This window comes from Carassius carassius, chromosome 50 (assembly GCF_963082965.1).
Source record: "Carassius carassius chromosome 50, fCarCar2.1, whole genome shotgun sequence".
NCBI lineage: Eukaryota > Metazoa > Chordata > Actinopteri > Cypriniformes > Cyprinidae > Carassius > Carassius carassius.
This window is the reverse complement of record NC_081804.1, coordinates 9,391,040-9,410,334: the sequence shown is the minus strand read 5'-3', so window position 1 is coordinate 9,410,334 and position 19,295 is coordinate 9,391,040. Positions and strand designations below refer to the sequence as shown.

Here is a 19,295-nt window from a genome sequence, read left to right as displayed (position 1 = left end):
ATTTCCCAAATAATATGTCCATGTGAAATACACAGCCTGCTTTTACAGTTCTATAATAAAACGAAATTCTATTTATGTAATGAATCATAATGCGATCGTATTATTTAACGCGCTATTATTATGTTTGAGATATCAACTGGTCGATAATGTTTGTATAACTGTAAGTAACAACTGGTAAAATGTACGCCTATGTCATAAAAAACATTGATACTTTTACACTTAAATATTCTCTTCTCAGCCATGTTTACAGTCCGTGAGCGAAATATCCTCCCATCTGTTGTCTGATTGGTCTTTCGCAAGGATTCCTGGGTAGTTGAAGTGCGTGGAGCCTGCTTCTATGCGGGCTTCGCGGAAGACCGCTTCAAGGGTACAAAGGGGGCGCTGCTGAGCACACTTCGGAGCGTTAAAATGCTGAATGGGACGGCCTACGGACTCGTAGACTCGGCGAGCACGCGCATTTCAAGTCCACGAGACCGAAAGTCCACATGAAGTGCGCGATTTGGGACAGGGCCCTAAATTTCTCCAAACCTGTTCCCATGGAGAAACAAACTCAGGGACATTTTGGATGAACAGATACTGATATATTTTTCTTCTTCAAAAACAATGTTAAGTGCATTGTTAATACAAATTATGATATTTTAGGTAACTATGTTTTATTTCAATTGTTTTGTATTTTCAATTGTATTATCTTCATCATGTATGAAAATGTAAATTATGTGTATTTGTTTGCATATCCATCTCTTTATGATGACAATGGTCTCATACCATAACCGCAACACATGTACTGTGGCTATGTGAGCAGTAGCCAGGAGATTAATGCTTATGGAGTCTAATCCCAGATTGCCGTGGGGCAGACAGGGCAGATTCAGGCATCTGTTTGCACATCTGTCTGTCTATGAGTGCGCAGGTGTCTGTGTGTGTTTATTCATCATGGGATTCAGAAATTATTTCACAGTGTGTCATACTGTATAGCTAAATCTAAGTAATCCTTCACTGTATGCTTTATTCTCCGTGACTCTGTGTTGTTTCACGCAGGTTGGTAAATTCTTCGGGGAAATAGATGGATCTGTCATGGCCCAGTTACTAAAATCTGGCCTGTTTAAAAGGTAACTGGACTCCTTAGATACAGTTTTTTAAGTTTGTTGATACTTGGAAAATTTGAACATGAAGTAATGCTACTGTATATTGTTCTGCAGGGTGACGCTGTATGACTACCAGGCCATGTGTAAGAACGCCCATCATCACGCTAGTGGAGCGCGACCACTGCTCAGCGTACGTACACCGTGGCATCTATTAGAGAGAAACCTATCTTTTTAATGCATAATGCAATCTATATCGTGCTGACACTGTTGAAAATCTACTTCTGCTCATCTCACAGCCTTTCTACGGTCTGCTGGCAATAATCAAATGGTTCTTCTCACATTTTGTGATGTAAGTGCTGTTTGAGGTTGTGAAACCAGGGGGAACATAAAATATTTTATTCATTTGAAATGTAATTTGATTTGCCAGTAAAAAAATGTATCCTCATTTTGAAACTTACAGGTTTCTGTTGGAGTTCAACATCTGCGGACTTTGGCATAATGACTATGTAGTGGATGGTAAGTTATGAATGGAACAGTAAAACCGTTGAGACTGGACTCAACAAAACTACAGAGATCACAATATAATAAAAAGAGGCCTTGCAGCATGATGTGCTTTTAGTTCACAGACACTTTCAAACTTAAGAAATCCTCAAACAACCAAGCATATTCATCTCCATAATATTTGTGTATCATTTAATGTGTCATCATATGTAGTGTCTGCCTCGCTTCGTTTTCTTTCTTCATTTCCGTTGTTGTTCATTATTTGCTGTGATTGTTTCTCATTGACATTGTTCAGCTAAAGCTGGGTTTCATGCAAGTAAGTATCCACATGTGTACTTGAGCACATGTCCTTCATCTAGTTTGTGCCTTCCTTTAGCCAGGATCCAACTAGAGCCTGAGATGGTCATTTGTGGCTAATGAAATGTCTTAGTCATCTGTAGTGCCTTTAGCATGGAAATAGGTTTTCTAGAAACAGTATTAGTCTAGTCTGAAAGTTTAGGAGATTCTGATTTATTTTGCGACAATGGGAAAGTAAAAATTTCAAATAGTTACATCCAATACATAGTGCTAATTAGTCATCAGAGATTATTAAACAGTTGTGTTAGAACACTGTAACTGCTTTACTGACCTAGACATTTTAATGTGAAAGGCCTCTAAATTTGTAAAACATAATTAAGGCAGACAAATATATTTTGTATATATATATATCTATATTCCCCAGTATTATATTTAAAACATGTGGTGTTTTTGAAGTCATTATCTATTGGTTACAATGAAAATCTGGTTTTCTCCAGCTCACAGACAGAAGAAAGTGGAATTAATGCAGCCTTGTAACACCGAGTATCCTGGCTTCATGTATGACATGTCCATCAGAGAGACCAACAGCATCATTAAATGTGGCCGTTGTCAGAAGTAAGTCCATCAGTCAGATTGTACTCAGATTGGTGGGTTTGTTCCAGTAACAATTTGTCAATTTCTCTCTTTCATGTTTCAGGATGTTTGTCCTACAGCAGGTTCCTAACAGTAACCTGGTCATGCTGGTGGTCCAGGCCGACTGTGACTGCTCCCGACAGTACGCTCCCATTACACTCGCGCCCAGAGAGGTCAAATATATCCTTCCATGATGATGAGTTTCTTGTCTTTGAAATGTGGTTTTAGTTCAACTTTGTTGGAAACTGAGGTTTTCTTAACTCCTTTGAACATAACGCCACGGTTAAGTGCAACAGGATGAAATCTCAGAAGATTCGCAGACGACCAGAGTCATGTCACGCATACCATCCTCATGTAAGCCACCACAATCATACAGTGCATAAACAACTCAGAACATATATATTTCGTTCTGACCTTAATAGGATTTTTCACATAAAAGATGTTTACATATAGTCCACAAGAGAAAGTAATAGTTAGATAAGTTAGAAAATTATCCAGGTAACAACACAGTATTAAGAATCAAGCATATGTAAACTTTTGAACGGGGAATTTTTATAAATTCAAATATTATGTTACGTATTATATGTGAAATATCTTATTCAGGTCTTGAACTTAATAAAAATAAAATTACTTGTTTTAACATTTTGCAGATACTGCAAAGTGTATATAAAATTTTGACCAGAAATATATATATAATGCACGTATATATTTTCTAATTAAATTAAATGACTAAATACTATGTACAAATGACTGTTTTGTTGTATATTTGTTCTTACAGGAAAATGCGAAGGATTGTGGTGGAGCATGTGGGATAGCAGTATCTCTCACACTCTACTTCATATGTTTGGCCACTTCATTGGCTCTCCGCTGATTAATAATATGTCCTTTTGCCATGACCGCTGTCTGACAGTGGGCCCAACTGTGAATCTTTAGCATCAGGAATTCAACCAAAAACAGCTTTATACTACATGGTTTAAAGGGACAGTTTGCCCAAATGTGAAAGCCCTATACCGATTTGGAAAGACGTAAGGGTGAGTGCATGATGACAGAATTCATTTTTTTGGTGAACTGTCCCTTTAAATTTGCATCATTGTAATTCTGCCTCTACCAGACTTAATATGACACTGCACAGGTGATATTCTTCTCAGTGGGAGCTACAGTGAGAGATATAATCTTAGATTGTCTCGTGTGTGACTTGATGTTATACATCAGATTTGCTATTCTCTTAATTTTTTATATGTTTAGGATTATGATGAATGTTTTAAAGCAAATTAAGAGCAGTGGCAGCTAAACTGCTCTTTCTTTTCATGATGGTTACTACTTAATGTTTTTCATTGAGCCACATTTTCATAAACTCTGTAATGAAAAACATTTCATATGTTGTGTAAGATGGATACGGTTTAATAATTTTTTAACTTATATGTGTGTTTTTAGTACCTGTATGCTTACTGATCCAAGACCAATAGTCTTTAAATACGACTTGACAGTGTTTGATAAATGTTTTACAGGAGTACAGGAAATAGTGAATGATGATGAATTTATTTGGTGTTTGTATGATTAAAAGTGCAGAAAGTGTGAACTATTTTTTTTTTGTTGAAATTTATGTTTATATACACAAAAACCAACTTGTACTATTATTATAGGATAATAGAACTAGTAAAATTAGAACTCTAAAACGGTGTTATATTTTTTAATTATTATTTGAAACATATACATATATATATATATACATATATATATATATACATATATATATATATACATATATATATATATACATATATATATATACATATATATATATATACATATATATATATATATATATATATATATATATATATATAACACATAAAGAAGCCACAGTTAAGGCCAGAAACATTAGTTCTGACAAATAAATATGACAATAAGAGCACTGATGTCCGAAATATTCTCCTCTGAAGTACCAATAACTTTAAAATGGGCAACTGATTCCTAACCAATCTTTTTGGTTTTAGAACTCTTTCCCAGCTGTTGGGAACTCTTTCCCAACACTGAAAAATTAGCCAACATTCACTGAATTACTTTGCGACTGGAAATGGAATCGTATGCAAATCCTTTAGCACAAGTACAAAGTGACAGAAATGCTTCTTTGTTCCAAAATAGGAATTGTGGTATCACAGGAACCGGATTCCAGCCCCAAACTGAACTCCATCACATATCCTGAGAGAAAACACATCAGTATATTACAACTTCATAATAGTAGGATAATGCTAGTACACTAAAAATGTATGGACGTGTGTGATTGTGATTGATTATGTGAGTATCTATGATTGTCTACCTGTCTCCGCTCTGGACGCCCATAGGAATGCAGTAGTTGAGCTCCAGCCGAGCGATGTTCCCTAGACGCAACACAATACCCGCTCCATAAGACCAGCGGATACATTCGGCCAGCTTGCTCAGGTGTGCCCTGGGTCCTTCCCCTAGAGGACGATTTAAATTACAGCAACAATTATAAGTAAAAGAAGGAGAAAAATATGACAATTGCAGCCTTCTTTATCTCACCATAGTTGAGGTTACACAGGTTTCCTGCATTGAGGAAGAAATGTGTCCTGAAAAGTTCTCCGAAGCTGCCTCTACCTGGCCTGAATGGGAGAGGGGTGTACAGATGAAGCCCTCCGGCCCAATACGCCTCCCCACCGAGGTAATCGCCTGTCATCAAAGTGAGAAAACAAACCTTAGTTGTGAATATTGAGATACTGAGCTTCACTGTCAGAGTCAGTTACCTTCACTCTGAGGGCCGATACTGTACATGCTGAAGCCCCTCACACTGGTCGGACCACCCAAATAGAATCTAAACACACGTTCAAATACAAAAAGTAACATTACTTTGAGTGTTTGTGGGTTATTCTTACCAATGACAGAGGGAATTCACTAACCTGTCAGCGATAGAGGAGGGTTTGTCTCCAAGGGGCAGCAACAAACCGCCCCAAAGAGAGGTTGAGAGCACCTACAAAACCAGGAAAATAAGCAAGTGGAACCTTATTAAAGAACATTTTTGTTACAGTAAACTTATTTTCAGTGCAGAAAGTGTGAACAAATTTTTATTTGAACTCATTTGTGTATTTCTTTTTTTTTATCATTATAAAAATTTCTTTTTAACATTTTGTATTAATTATATATTGACTTTTGTTATGAGCAATTAGTTGCCAGGGTAACATTTCTAATTTTCATTTTGTTTAAGTTGAAGGATTAAAATGACTAAAATTAAAGCGAGCCCCCTGAAAGCGTTTAAAACAATAACAAAAAAATTGTTATCATTAACTAAACTATGACTATTAAAAAACATTTACGTTAACTGTAAAAAATGTTAACTAAAAATAAATAAATAAAAATATATATATATATACACACATACACATACACACACACATATATACACATTTATAAATACACACATATATACATATATAGATTTATATATATATATATATAAAATTATCTTCAGTTAGTTGCCATTTCTAATTTGAGCTTAATTCAAGTTGGAGTACTACAACTACAAAAATTGTAATAAATACTATAATAGTATATTAATGATCCAAACAAAACACTGCAATGAACAAACATAAGCACTAGTTTCTTCCACAGCATCTCACCGAGTCCCAGAACAGAGTCTTGTTGAGCTGAATTTCAAAGTCTTCCTTCAGGAAACTGACATCTCCTCCAGTGTAACCTGCCAGTTCCTAACAGACCACAAAAACCAAGTTAATAATGACAGCATTGGATAAGTCTTTTCTTGTAAGCACAGCAACTGATTCAAACAAACCTGGTTGATCTTCAGTGAGGCACCTTTTCTTGGAAAAATGGTAGAATTGCGTGTGTCGATGACCATTGTGTGCTGTGAGGAAAACATTATATATATTTAAAACCTTAAAGATAACAATGAGTGTAATAAGAGGTTTCAGAGAAGAAACATACAGAAAGTGAGGACTTCAGGGAATGGCCACTCTCCTCCCTGACAGCGAAGGAGGACGTCCGGGCCAAACAACCCAGCTCTCTCCACACACCCTCCCACTTCAAAGTGTGATTCGTCCTCCAGACGGGGAACTGTTGATTATGGACAAAACTAATTCGATACATCTCATTTAAATTAGATAATGTCTTACACACATACTAAAGCTTTTGAAATTAAATTAAAATGAAATGGTAAACAGAGTTCTCTTACACTGAACTCTGTGGAGACCCCTCGATCCGTTTCTCTGAGTGAGCTCCATGGGAACTGCCCTGTGACTTTATACAAGTTAACGGAGAAGCTGAAAGAATGAGTAAGTGTCAACAGCAAACCTAAGAAAACCAGTTCACAAAATTCACAAAACAACCACTGAAACATAACTACTATAAATCTAGTAATCAGAGCTACACTGTATATTCAAAAATTCAGTCATTATTTCAAAAGGCTTTATAAAATCACAGTTTTATTTCCTAAGTTGAGGAATTTCCTGCTGAAACAGGGAGTTTGTGTAGGACACATCGAAGGTTTCCAAAAAAGCTTTAGTTGTCATAGCCATGAATAATAATTTGCTAGTTTATTCTAGAATTTAACAGGACAAAAAATTATAATACTTCTTGTTTGCACAGACGAGATACATTTAAAATGTCTAAAGTAAAGTAAATTGTGTTTTTTATCCTTTATGAATATTATGTAAAGATTGCTTACTAATTGTTTACTTATTCCCAGGGAACACGTGTTAGGTAAAAAAATGTTAGCCTGAATGCACTGTAAGTTGCTTTGGATAAAAGCGTCTACTAAATGCATAAATAATGAGAAATGTTCTTAACTTAAATGACTAACTTGGGCAACATGACGTTTCAAACAAATCAAATTGTCATTTTTAAATAGAAAACTTCATTACCAGACCAAGAAACATACTTGCGCTCAAAGTGTCCAGGCTGGGGCTTGAAGAATGACAAGCCATATGAGGTTTCCTTAGTCCCATAAGAGAACTGGAAGGTCAGCTTTTCTGCACGGCCAAAAACATTGGGCAATTTCAGACCCAGCACCTGAAATAAGAACCAGAACAACAATTTTGTAAATAATTTTGGTTTCTTGTAGACACACAGCCAACCGTGACGATGCAGTCGTAGAGTCAGTAGCTCACCATGCTTCCCTCGTTGTTCCCAACCATGGTGTTGTAACTTCCTGTCATTCTTCTCAGCTCCTTCACCTCGAATGTCACATCTAGTCCATTTGGCAGCGCGTCAGCACCTGTTTTGAGAGGAATTCAGAATTTTCGATTGCATCACTTAGATTATTGGTTATTTACAATTGGTTGTTTGCATAATTCAGCAGTAATACCTTCAGCGGTGTCAATGACAACTTCCACATGTCTGAATATACCCAGACGCAAAAGTCTCTGTCTGGCCTCATGGGACTTCTTCATCACCTGTAACATAATTATTAAGGAAGTGTTCCTGTAGCTCAACTGGTAGAGCACTGCGCTATCAAGCGCAAGGTTGGGGGCTCGATTCCCCGGGAACACATGATAAGTAAAAATTGATAGCCTTAATGCACTGTAAGTTGCTTTGGATAAAAGCGTCTGCTAAATGCATAAATTTAATTTTTTATTTAATTTCATTTAAAATGAAAGTATGTAATATAACTTAATAGCGTAATTTTTCCTTTAGCAGCATCTATATAAAGTGATACTCACATCAATCAAGTTTTTGGCACGGAAAACATCTGCAATCTCGTATGTTAAAATGTCTTCCTTTGTTCTTCCGAGTCCACCGATGTGGACATGCTGTACTACAACCTAAACAATTAAAATACATATGAAAAACAACAACAACAATACGCCTGATAAATAAAAAAACTGATTTCTGCATGTACAAGCAGTGCGTCGATCAATCACATGAAATCCATCTCACATCTTTATTTTCCAGAACTTCCTGTTTCTCTTGATGCTCTGGTTCTCCCAGGTCCATGTCATCTGCTTGAACCCCCAGCTCAGGCCCTTGCATAGGAAGGGGGTCCAGACTCTGGAGCAACAGATATTTATAAGAGAGTGAGTGATCTATTATGTTATTTGATTAAGCATACTCAAAAAACTGATATCTAGTATAAATCATCATCATTGACAATATGTAAAACTACAACAGATACAGAGTTGATTTATTATTTTAATTTACTACAGTTAATCTGGATTAATGTAGTACTAAACGTCACTCTGAACTCGGCCTGTCATTCAAAGACTCTGTTCAGAGGTCATTACTTTAGCTTTTCCGACAACTCTGGAAAAAACTCGCTTACCCTGGCATGCACGGTCCCCATGTTTAAAAGATTTTTACATTCAAATATCCGCAATATGATGATAAACACAGTTCAGTTTAATACAGCGCAACCCGCGGTCTATCTCTGGCACACTAAAATGTCCCGGTGGCCGCCATGACACTTGGTAACCACGCCCCTCGGCAATGATGATTGGCGGAGGAGGACAGAACTCTATAATATTGTTTTGCTTACCAGAATTCCTGAAGCCCACTTCGCTGCTGTCGACCCTGATTTATGAATGGGAGAATATTCCAATACCTAAGAAATATGTAAGTGAAAACAAGTCAACAGCGACTGGGAATTCTTAAAATATCCTTCCAGAGTCCATAAAAAAAAGTATGATGACATATAACTTGCATCTGACAAGATTATATGAGGAAAAAATTATTATATTCTAGAAGATTATATGAGGAAAAAATGATCTATTTTTCACTCTCTCTAGTGTTTTGTAAGGCTAGCATGAGGTAGAATGAAGAAATAAGATGTCCTCTCTCAGTGAAGCCGGTTTTATGTCTAATGTGGTGCATTTTGCCAGTGGAGATGGCGTGCATCATGCTTTTAATGTATATACATCAAAAAGGAGTAAAACTGACATAAAGTCTTATGTTTTCATGCAAAGACCCCTCACTGTTTTTAGGCTCATTGAGTGCACTTGAGATGTGGACGTATCTGCTGTGGATGTGGCAGATGACAACGAGAATGTTTGGACAAATATGGAAGAAAGCTTATTCAGTTAGGTTTGAAAGATGTTACATATATTAAGTGTGATGGACCGAAATAAGAATTTCTGTCTTCAGTTGCATATGTACACAGAAACATCAAACTCTTTACCAACTCCCTTAAACTTCAATCCCAACTCACTGACCAGCACCAACTCCTTGTGTTCCTCTTCTTATATACACTCTGTAATTATTCTGAATAAAAAAATAAAAAAATATATTGAATACTAATATAGAAATGAATGTACAAGCAAAAATTATCATAATAATATTTTAATGAACAAAAAAAAAAAATGATGTTTTACAGAATGAGTAAAAATAGCACCAGGTGAGAGCATTTGGGTAAAACCATAAATTATATCATGTTCAGGATTAGTTCATTTGTATTACCAGTCATACTGTATTGTATTTTACAGTACTGAAGACAGAGAGATAGTTGTGAACAGTGATACTGATGCTTTCTCATAAGAAACATTTCAAATGTACCAGGAATTGTAACTGTCTTGCAGTGGCATCATACAAGTTCCTAAAACCATCATTGTAGCGTCCATGTAAAAAGGAGGCATTTGTCACATTATGATAGTAACAAAACAATACTTAAAAGTTATCCTTACACATTTTGCAAATACGAGTTGAAAAATTTGGGTAGTTACACTTAAAATATTACTACACAATTAAACATAATACATCCCATCTAAAAATATGAAATCAAATGAAAAAATAGTGAACACTCCTTATGAAAAAAAAATCAAGTATCAGTCCCTGATATCACACAATGCAATAAACCAGTGCTCCGAACCTCATACACTAAACTACTGAAAATAACGTCAATGACTCTAAACCATTAAAGTAAAAGATAAGTATATTCTCCAATTCCATAGAAATGCTAATTCCTAAAAGGTCTAATTGAAATTCAATGTAAAAACTGTTCTTTTCTTTAATAAAGAGGCATTTGAGATCCCAAATGCCCTCAAATTGAAGTTCAGAGGTACAGTTTCTTTAAAAGCACAGCAGCCATTGGATTCTTCTTGTGCAAGTTGGCCCACCTTGTGTGATACAGCGATTCCTCAAATCGTTCCTGAAATTATAACATAACAGACTGTCACAGCAACCAATGCCCCTGAAGACTCCTGGATTCAATTCTGAGAAGATAAGAGGCACAGCATCTCTGGAAGAGAACAGGAACCGACAGGCTTCGTCTGAAGCCTTTGTCCTTCCTCATACACCCCAGCTTTGGGCTTGAGAGGAGCTGCCGATGTCTGGGATCTGATCGGCAAAAGACTGCATCATCCACTGACCGTCCTGAACCTGGCCAACCGCATTTGGATTCATAGGCGCCTCCTCAGCTGTGTCAGCTAAAGGTTTGAAAACAAAAATGATATTAAACTATTATAGGATCCAAAGACCTTTGACTTTTTTTAAATAAAAAATTAAAAATACCTTTGATGTGTTCTACGAAGAAAGATGGTACCAACCTGTTTTCTCAGATGTGGAGAAGTTACAATATCCATTGCTTTGGCCTCCTTCAGGTGCCGGTTCTCCATAAGCTCCTCCGAAAGCTACCTCATAACCAGGATCATACTGCTCTTCCTTGATGGCCATTCTCTTAGCATCCTCTGTAAGACAGAAGGAAAATAAAATGTGGTCAAATACAGTCCATAATTGTATAATAACTTATATTTTTGTTAAGAAAAGGAAGGCAGTCATAAATGGTCTGCTTGTACCTTTGGCCAGGCCGAGATCAAACGTATATTTAACTTCTTCTATCTCCACTGGTTTGATCACACCCTTCAGTTGATCTCGGAGCTCTCTCAGCTTGATGTAAAAATGCACTTTGTCCTGAGCACGAGGAAACTGAGCACAGCGGGCACTAGAGGACGGCATCAGGTACAACGCCTACAGAAAACAGTAATATGCAGCTTATGATTCAAATATGACAGAGTTATGCTTTTTTCATGCAGTGAACCAAAAAATGGTTCTTACCGTCTCAGAGTCAGGAATCTTATGAGGCTGTAGGCCAAATTCAAGTGTTTTGGGCTTCTTCCCAAATATCTCCCTACAGAACATTTCATATATACCTGAAACAAATGTAAATGTTAAATGCACGCCTTAATATCAGTTCGCATTTTGTATCCGTGTTCGAATACTTACATTTCCCGTTAAAAACTGCTATGAGTGGCTTGAATTTCATGATCTTTTCCACTAAGATTTTCCCACCTTCTCGAAGTTCCTTGCTGCAGAATGTGACAGGGAAAACAGGTTAGAGGAACATCACCGCTAATGAATGAAAGCAGAATGACTATCTACTGCACCTAGAGAGATCTTTGCTTCCCGGTGTGGCTCTAGCTACCATATTTGTGAAGCCGATGCTGTATTTCTCAGGCAAACTCTGATCATCCATGTGATTTAGCAACTTCTCTGTGAATCCAGACAGGAACAGACACTTCCCTGAAAGATCGACAAGAACGATTATAGTTTAAAAATGGAAAGATTAAGATTTTAAACATTTAATTTTTTTCAATATTAATATATTACAGATTTTATAAAAATATATATTATTCAATATAATTATTTACATTGTTATTTTATATTAAAATATTTTTTAAATATTATTAATCAGAGATTATTATTATTATATATATATATTATTCATTATAATAGATGTTAGTATTAGAATATTTTTGTATTTACATTATATAATTATACAATAAAATTTATATTTAATATTAATATTTGTATTCATTTACAAAGTATGGTTCAGTACCGATTTTCATTTAATACTATTGGTTGATTAATCTGTATCGGCCAGTGTGGTCCAACCCAGCAATCGGTATTGGTATCACTATCAGTCGACCTCTAATACATATATATTAATATTTATATATTACATATATTTCTTAATCACGATTAATCGATTTGACAGCCCTACAATATATTTATAATATCAATAATATAAATAAACGATACAAATGACAACAATAAAATGTTTTAATGTAGAATATATTTTACATTAAAACATAACAGTGATGTTAAAATTTAAAATTGGTAGAATTGAATGCTACTTACAAAAATGGTTTCCTGGTCCAGGGAACCATCGTCCAATGAAGGCTGCCATCAACCCTGGATTAATTCCAATCTGAATCATAAAAATAAGATTTATTTCAGTCATGTGAGTTCAATGCCATCTTTGCTTTAACATTCTTCATCTTTCAAAGGCAACTTTTGGCAAAAATGGTAAACACTTACAATGACATAGTCCAGATTTGGGGTAAGAATGTCAGGCAGTGTTTTTTTCATGACTTCCTCCTCTGACATGCCCTTAAAGCGATCGACTTTCCTTTTGACTTTCTTAAATGTTCCATCAATCTTCTCCTGTCCTTCAGCTGGTGGGGCCTCCTTATCCTCTTTAGCTTTCTTGGGTTTAGGTCCCGGTTTGGCTTTAGGTTCGCCTTTGGCTTTAGGTTCTTTGCTCGCTGGCCTTCCTCGCTTTCCTTTAGCAGGTGCTTGAACAGGGGAAAAAAACTCTGACTCACTAAAAGCTACATGAAAGAACATATTCAGCCTGCTGAGCTCAATTCTAATGTTTGAAAACACACAGTCATGGATAACTACCTTTCTGTGCTATTGCAGGCTCCAGTTGGGCCGCATCCTCTGGGTGTACTGGCATCTGCTGCATGCCTTTATCTTCTCTGGGTCCCTCCATCATAAAACCAGCATTGCCATTAGCCATGTGAGGATACTGAGCCTGAAGGGTCTGCAGATGTTGCTGAGCTGACTGAACCCTAGTTCAGAAATAAAACAGGGCCTGACTGAGTTGTCAGTCCAACTTAAAATTGTGTAGAAAAAGACATATCTTAAAAGCACATATTTAACAGGAAACAATGGTGTTTACAGATAAAGTAAATTATTTGTGGTATTGTTTACAAAATTATTCCTTCACTCAACAAGAAAAACATTTAACAGTTAGATAATACAAAAAGCATTTGTGATTATTTAGAATTATACAACTATATTTTATCATTCTAATATTTTTTTACAAAAATGAAAATGTACAACTAAACTAAAAATATGGTTTAATAATTCAAATAATTTTTAACATATAAAGTTAACAGACACTAAAGAGTTATTTTACAAGAAACTTAAATGTTTAGAAGCAAAAAACAATGATGAAAATAAATTTGCATAAACATAATGGTATAATAATAATTTATTATAGTAAATAAACCATAACTTATTTATAAAATTATAATTATTGATTTATAAAATTATAAAAATATTACAAATATATATTTTTGTATTTATATATTTTGTAATTAAAATAATAGTTTAATAACTAGAAAACATTCCTAGATGTCCGTTAACAGAAACTTAAGTCTTAGTACTCAACAAGAAACACTCAATATTTAATAACAATAATTTAACAGTTAGCCAACATTAAAACAGAAGAAAATACATTTGCAACCATTTATAATGCAAAGCTTATAAAACAGCATAATTGGATTAATGATGTACTATTTATAGTTATTTATAAACTATGACTATAAAACTTTTTTTTAAATGTATACAATACAAAATACACCTTAAAAATATATTTTAATAACTAGAAATTACATCTTCACATCAGTTAACTGACACTTCTACATAATAACAATCTACTTTACATAGGAGATCGTCTTATATAAAGTACATGCAACTTCTGTTAAGTCATACTGAGTGAAACTATTTAATTTGAGAAGTCATTAATGCAAACCAGATCTTATTTTTCTGCTAAATGAACATTAATAATTGCAGGAAAACATTAGTTTTCAAAACAAACAAGTGGCAAGACCAGGGCAGTTTATTCTTCATGTAAACTGGCCAATAAACATATTATTGTTGTTTGTTTCGTGCATGGCGGTACAGACTGCTTAATAGCATTCAAAAACAGACTTTAATGCTTAATGTTATAACAGCATAATAAAATCAATGGGATCGTAATTAATCTTGGCGCCAATTGACGACATATGGGGACACTCACCATTGTTGGAGGTATTCCGAGGGGGCATGAGGCAAAGATCCATAGAGCCTTTCATCCATCTCTACGGGGTTTACTTAAATAAATCAATATTTTTATGTTAATTTCAACAGCAATTTCAGTGGTATTCTCACAGGGGAATATTTATAACCAACCCGTTTACTCATAGCTTACTTGTATACTATTTTATAGTTTTTTAATGAATAGGTTCAATGACACATAAATGCATTCCTAAATTTAGTGAATATCGAAAAAAATCCAGCCTGGTCTGGGTTAAGTGTATAAACCAGATCGGAAAAGGTTCGGTGTGCTGGATTTTAAACACACACTCCACGTAATCATCAAACACATCTCATACTAAGTTACTATTTAACGTTAGCCACAGTCATTAGTTTAAACTGCGACACTCATTGAAATAAACCGAGTAATTACATATAAATTCAGCAGGACAAATGCAGGTAAATGGCTAAGATTCTTTTTTTTTTTTCATAAACAAAAAACAATATATATCATATTGTTAGCATATTCGGCTAACACCGGCCTAGTGTGCCATGAGTACAATGAATGATGGTCGCTAGCTAACTGTGCAGTGCGCTTCTATCAACAAGACATTTCCATAAAGCTATTAATCAAATCAAGCTCATATTTGTTGAGTGAATACATACCGTTGTGATGGGTTTACAGTGATAGTCCACTGAAATGTTTATTTTTCTCGTTTTAGGAACAAAACCGGTGAAAGCAGCAACAAAGATGAGACCAACAGCGAAAAATCAATTTGACAGTGGAGCGTACTAAAGCACCAATACTAGGGGTGTGTTGGGCACAGTATGGCTTTTTCTTCCGTTAAATGTAAAAATCAAAACAAATGAATCATAATTTAAGTTTTACTTTACCGTTATGTAATGTAAAAACTAAAATTATTAAAAGCTATTAGTTTTATCTTAATTTCAGTGTGGCGATGAAAAACTGCACCCCTCTTAAGTTAATAGTAAGACCTTCGTCTCCTGTGACATTTAAACTCTTCAAAGCTTGCTTTCTATTGGCTGCGCTTCAATAAATAAGAAATGCATGTTTCCCGTTTAGCAAATGTCAAAATAAATCTCTTTAAGTATAAAGTTCTGCTGTGGCCATTTGCACCTGATATTTCTGTAAATTAACACAAAAGTTTTTCTTTTTTTGATTTTTCAACAACGAAGACTATCGCGGCTTTCATTGCAGACAGGAAAGTTTTGTGTTTTACTTGTAATTGTGACAATAACTAGCACACATGACTTTTCTTAATATTGCTTTTATGTGGCCCTTAAATCGTTCCATTAGTAATACATACGTGCATACATATAAAAAATAAAATACAGCTTACAAAATGAGATACATTGTACATAACTTTTACAGCAAAAATGAAAATGGATTGTTATGATGTAAAAAAAAAAGGGATATAAATAAATGGTACTAAACAGTTATGCACACTGATTGCAAAATAACAAAACACAATTCTAAAAATTCTAAAAACAGCGTTCAAAATTAGGTAAATTTAGTGTATTTGATCTGTATTCAATAAGCACCATAAAGTTGGGCTGAGCATGCCATCTGCAGTACTACTATAAATCCATGCACAGTGATAAACCTCTGCCAGAGTCCAGCTGTGGTTTGCATTAGGAATGTGTTGCACTGAAATACTCAAAACAAAAACAGTTTACATACATTACTGTTTAAAAGTTTGAGGAAGATAAAAAAAGTCCCTTATGTTGTAAGCCTTTATTTATTTGACTCAAAATACAGTAAAAACAGTTATGTTGTGAAATATTACAATTTAAAATAACTCTTTCTTATTTGAATATATTTTAAAATGTAATTTATTCCAGTGATGAAAATCTGAATTTTCAACATCATTACTCCAGTATTCAGTATCACATGATCCTTCAGAAATCATTCTATTGTGCTGATTTGCTGCTCAAGCAATATTTCCTATTATCAATGTACACAAAAAACTGTGCTGCTTAACATTTGTGTTCAGCATTTATTTGAAATAGAAATCTTTAAAACATGTCTTTACTGTCACTTTTAAATCAAATGATTACATACTTGCTGAATAAAAGGATTAATTTCTTTAAGAAAAATCAGTCTTACTAACCCCAAAACCTTTGAATGGTAGAGTATAAGTTTCCTTAAAAGGCACAAGATAAACAGATGTCTCAATCTAAAAAAAGTCTCATGTTTCATGTTCAGTCAAGTTAACAAATCTTTGTCACACACACACACACACACAAAAATCACATACATTAAATAATTTGGGTAACAACTCAGAATCAGTCACTCAGAAAAAGCAAAAATAAAAATGTAAACAAAATGATTTAAAAAAATGTAGTTGGTCCTATACAGTACAAACAGTGCAGACATCAGTCTTTTTGTGATAACTACTTTTCTCATGCTGGTCAGTTGTTGTTGCTACATCTGATGTCTGGAATCTGGTCTGCAAACGGCTGCATTGTCCACCTGTTGTCCAATACCTGGTCTAGAGTTTATTGAACATTATTACAAGCACCTGACACATAAAACTGTCAACTGTTCATATTCTTTCTGTACACAATATTCCTATACCCATATTTGTAGAAGTATGGACCCAAAATTGCCCCTGTGGTTCTCTTTGTGATGCATGGGCACAGGTCTCCTCATACACAGGGTCATGCTGCTCTTCTTTGCTGCTTCTCCTCTAGAATAAACAATGACAAAGTACATTGGTTAACAATATATATTTTTTAACAACACAAAAACTGTCTTCAATTGTGAATTCAATTGTTAACATTTGGCCAGAGTCAGATCAAATGTGTAGTTTGTCTCTTGGACCTCCTCAGTCCTCACCACTCTCTTTATTTGATCCATGAGCTCTTTTAACTTGAGGAAGAAGTGCACTTTGTCCTGATCACAAGGAAACTGGGCACAGCGTGGGCTTGATGATGGCATCAGATAGCAAACTGGACAAATTAAAGCTCATGTCTAATCAATATACAACTATAAACAGAAGCATTATACTATCAACCAAAGAAACTCATACTGTCTCCGTTTCTGGCACTTTGTAAGGCTGCAATCCGAACTCTAAGTTCTTAGCCTTTACTCCAAAAATCTCCTTGCAAAATATTTCATAAATACCTGTAATATCAAACGGGATTAACTTACATCATAAATAAGGGTTTAGACTTAAATCGATAGCAAATCAATGATTTACATTTTCCATTGAACACAGCGATTAACGGTCTGTACTTCTGGAGCTTTTCCAAAAGCTGGTGGCCACCTTCACAGATCTCTTTGCTGCAAACCAACACTCAAAATATTCAAATGCATTCACATCAAGCATCATTTTGGGACTAAACCTCAAATTAGGACACATTAGCCAAATGTCTGAAAAATTTCCATTGTTTCAAACTTTCCAAAAATGTCTACTGTCTGTTGTCAGTGGTGTATAACAAATGAATCTTTGTTCACACAGAAAATCCCTTTTAGACGAAGCAGCTTGAACCTGTTATGCCACAAATACACTGCACCTTTAACAGGGATAATGTTAATGTTAAGCTCTTACTTTGATAGGTCTTTACTCCCAGGTGTAGTCCTCTCCACCATATTGGTGAAACCAATGCCGTAGCGTTCAGGTAGTGTCTGATCGTGTAGGTGGTTGAGCTGTTCATCAGTCAGCCCAGAAAGAAATAAGCACTTCCCTATGAGACATTCAACAAACAATAAGATGAACAGAAACATAAAAAAATTCTTGACAAAAAAGAAACCAGCTGATTAGAACATGGTTCCCAGGATTTGGATAATGCCTTGCCTTGTAGGCTGACAACAGTCCGGGATTGATGCTGATCTGTAAAATCAGCAATGAGTTCATTTAAAAATGCATATGATTTATTCATATATAAATGAAAAAAAGTATACAAAACAGAATCTTACGATCAGCATGTCAAGATTATGTGTGATGACGTCTGGCAGTTTTCTAGCCATGACTTCCTCCACTGACATCCCGTTGAACCGATCTAATGTCCTCTTCGCTTTCTTGGCAGACTCTTCAGCTTCGGTCTTTTCCTTTCCTTCACCTTTTAGAGGCCTTCCCCTTTTCTTTCCTATTGCTGGAGTCTTTGGAAGGGGTGCAAACCAGATGTTTAATAAGTTGCAGAAACGTCCCAGTTAGACGCACTGTGAGGATGGAAAAGGTTGTACCTGGTTTTATTTAGATTATAACATAACAAGGTTAGTATATGCCTCTCCAGATTTGATCCTGCTTGATGTGGGAATTATAATACTGTTTTTATTAGTAGCACATATGCTTAATTTGCCGCTATGTTTAAGATAGCTAGCCATAATAACAAAAAGTGATTAAACTGACTTATAAAGCTTATCTATGTCACATGAAATGCTTAAAAGTATTTATTATTTATTTTTTAGTTACATTTAAATAGGTTTTGATTGACCTATATGAAACTGTATATTTAGATTAGCTGTACTGTTTTAAACATGAAAATAAAAATTACTTTGTGTTGTTATTGTTGTCGTTTTGATATAATTTTATAAATGATCTAATAATATTTGCTGTTGTTATTTATAATAGTCATTAAATAATTTAATGGTTTGTTAACATAAGCCAACATTATTTCCTTTCTATTTAAGTATTAATAGAACAGTGAGAAGGGCAATTCTAACTTTTTTCTTTGTTTAGGTAAAAATGATTTTAATCTAATTGTCAGAACATT

The 19,295-nt window shown here is 34.9% G+C and overlaps 3 protein-coding genes across 6 annotated transcripts in view; 1 reads left to right on the top strand and 2 right to left on the bottom strand.

Moving 5' to 3' along the window:
• The window catches only part of LOC132133194 (voltage-dependent calcium channel subunit alpha-2/delta-4-like), a 28,156-nt gene extending 24,061 nt beyond the window's left edge, over nt 1-4,095 (top strand). For 2 of the 3 annotated variants that reach the window (XM_059545953.1, XM_059545954.1), the window contains 9 exons: nt 1,036-1,106; nt 1,197-1,272; nt 1,379-1,431; nt 1,543-1,598; nt 1,879-1,899; nt 2,378-2,495; nt 2,578-2,698; nt 2,790-2,867; nt 3,292-4,095. In XM_059545953.1, coding sequence (XP_059401936.1) covers nt 1,036-1,106; nt 1,197-1,272; nt 1,379-1,431; nt 1,543-1,598; nt 1,879-1,899; nt 2,378-2,495; nt 2,578-2,698; nt 2,790-2,867; nt 3,292-3,384 — 687 coding nt within the window. In that variant the 3' untranslated portion in view covers nt 3,385-4,095. The remainder of the gene's footprint in view (nt 1-1,035; nt 1,107-1,196; nt 1,273-1,378; nt 1,432-1,542; nt 1,599-1,878; nt 1,900-2,377; nt 2,496-2,577; nt 2,699-2,789; nt 2,868-3,291) is intronic. The other variant, XM_059545955.1, reaches the window with a different exon arrangement.
• A 501-nt stretch (nt 4,096-4,596) lies between these two features.
• On the bottom strand, nt 4,597-8,957 carry LOC132133072 (sorting and assembly machinery component 50 homolog A-like). The gene is made up of 15 exons (XM_059545768.1): nt 8,803-8,957; nt 8,421-8,531; nt 8,204-8,305; nt 7,849-7,936; nt 7,652-7,758; nt 7,423-7,553; nt 6,718-6,805; nt 6,471-6,599; nt 6,319-6,390; nt 6,149-6,235; nt 5,432-5,502; nt 5,279-5,346; nt 5,058-5,204; nt 4,834-4,975; nt 4,597-4,715 (listed from the first exon to the last, which is right to left on the bottom strand). Exons 1-15 carry the CDS (start codon nt 8,821-8,823, stop codon nt 4,670-4,672), a joined length of 1,410 nt encoding a protein of 469 aa, XP_059401751.1. The 5' UTR covers nt 8,824-8,957; the 3' UTR covers nt 4,597-4,669.
• Nucleotides 8,958-9,799: 842 nt separating this feature from the next.
• Nucleotides 9,800-18,251, bottom strand: LOC132133441 (G/T mismatch-specific thymine DNA glycosylase-like). Of its 2 annotated transcripts, none has more exons than XM_059546263.1 (11): nt 18,131-18,251; nt 14,560-14,632; nt 13,155-13,324; nt 12,789-13,045; nt 12,609-12,678; nt 11,855-11,990; nt 11,694-11,776; nt 11,526-11,620; nt 11,267-11,438; nt 11,018-11,158; nt 9,800-10,897 (listed from the first exon to the last, which is right to left on the bottom strand). In XM_059546263.1, the coding sequence occupies exons 1-11, from the start codon at nt 18,234-18,236 to the stop codon at nt 10,761-10,763; spliced, it is 1,440 nt and encodes a 479-aa protein (XP_059402246.1). In that variant the 5' UTR covers nt 18,237-18,251; the 3' UTR covers nt 9,800-10,760. The 2 variants fall into 2 exon arrangements, with proteins under 2 accessions (XP_059402246.1, XP_059402247.1); XM_059546264.1 differs by lacking the exon at nt 18,131-18,251 and adding an exon at nt 15,222-15,373.
• Between the last annotated feature and the right edge of the window lie 1,044 nt (nt 18,252-19,295).

Coding starts and splice junctions, on each gene's coding strand:
- LOC132133072 (XM_059545768.1), bottom strand. CDS start 8,823: ATGGGGACCGTGCATGCCAGG. Junction 7,554..7,651: donor GGAACAACGAGGGAAGCATG/GTGAGCTACTGA, acceptor TTCTTATTTCAG/GTGCTGGGTCTGAAATTGCC. Junction 4,976..5,057: donor CCTGTGTAACCTCAACTATG/GTGAGATAAAGA, acceptor ATCGTCCTCTAG/GGGAAGGACCCAGGGCACAC.
- LOC132133441 (XM_059546263.1), bottom strand. CDS start 18,236: ATGAACAGCTCAACCACCTACACGATCAGACACTACCTGAACGCTACG. Junction 14,633..18,130: donor GGGAGTAAAGACCTATCAAA/GTAAGAGCTTAA, acceptor GATTTATTTAAG/TAAACCCCGTAGAGATGGAT. Junction 10,898..11,017: donor CTCCACATCTGAGAAAACAG/GTTGGTACCATC, acceptor TCAAACCTTTAG/CTGACACAGCTGAGGAGGCG.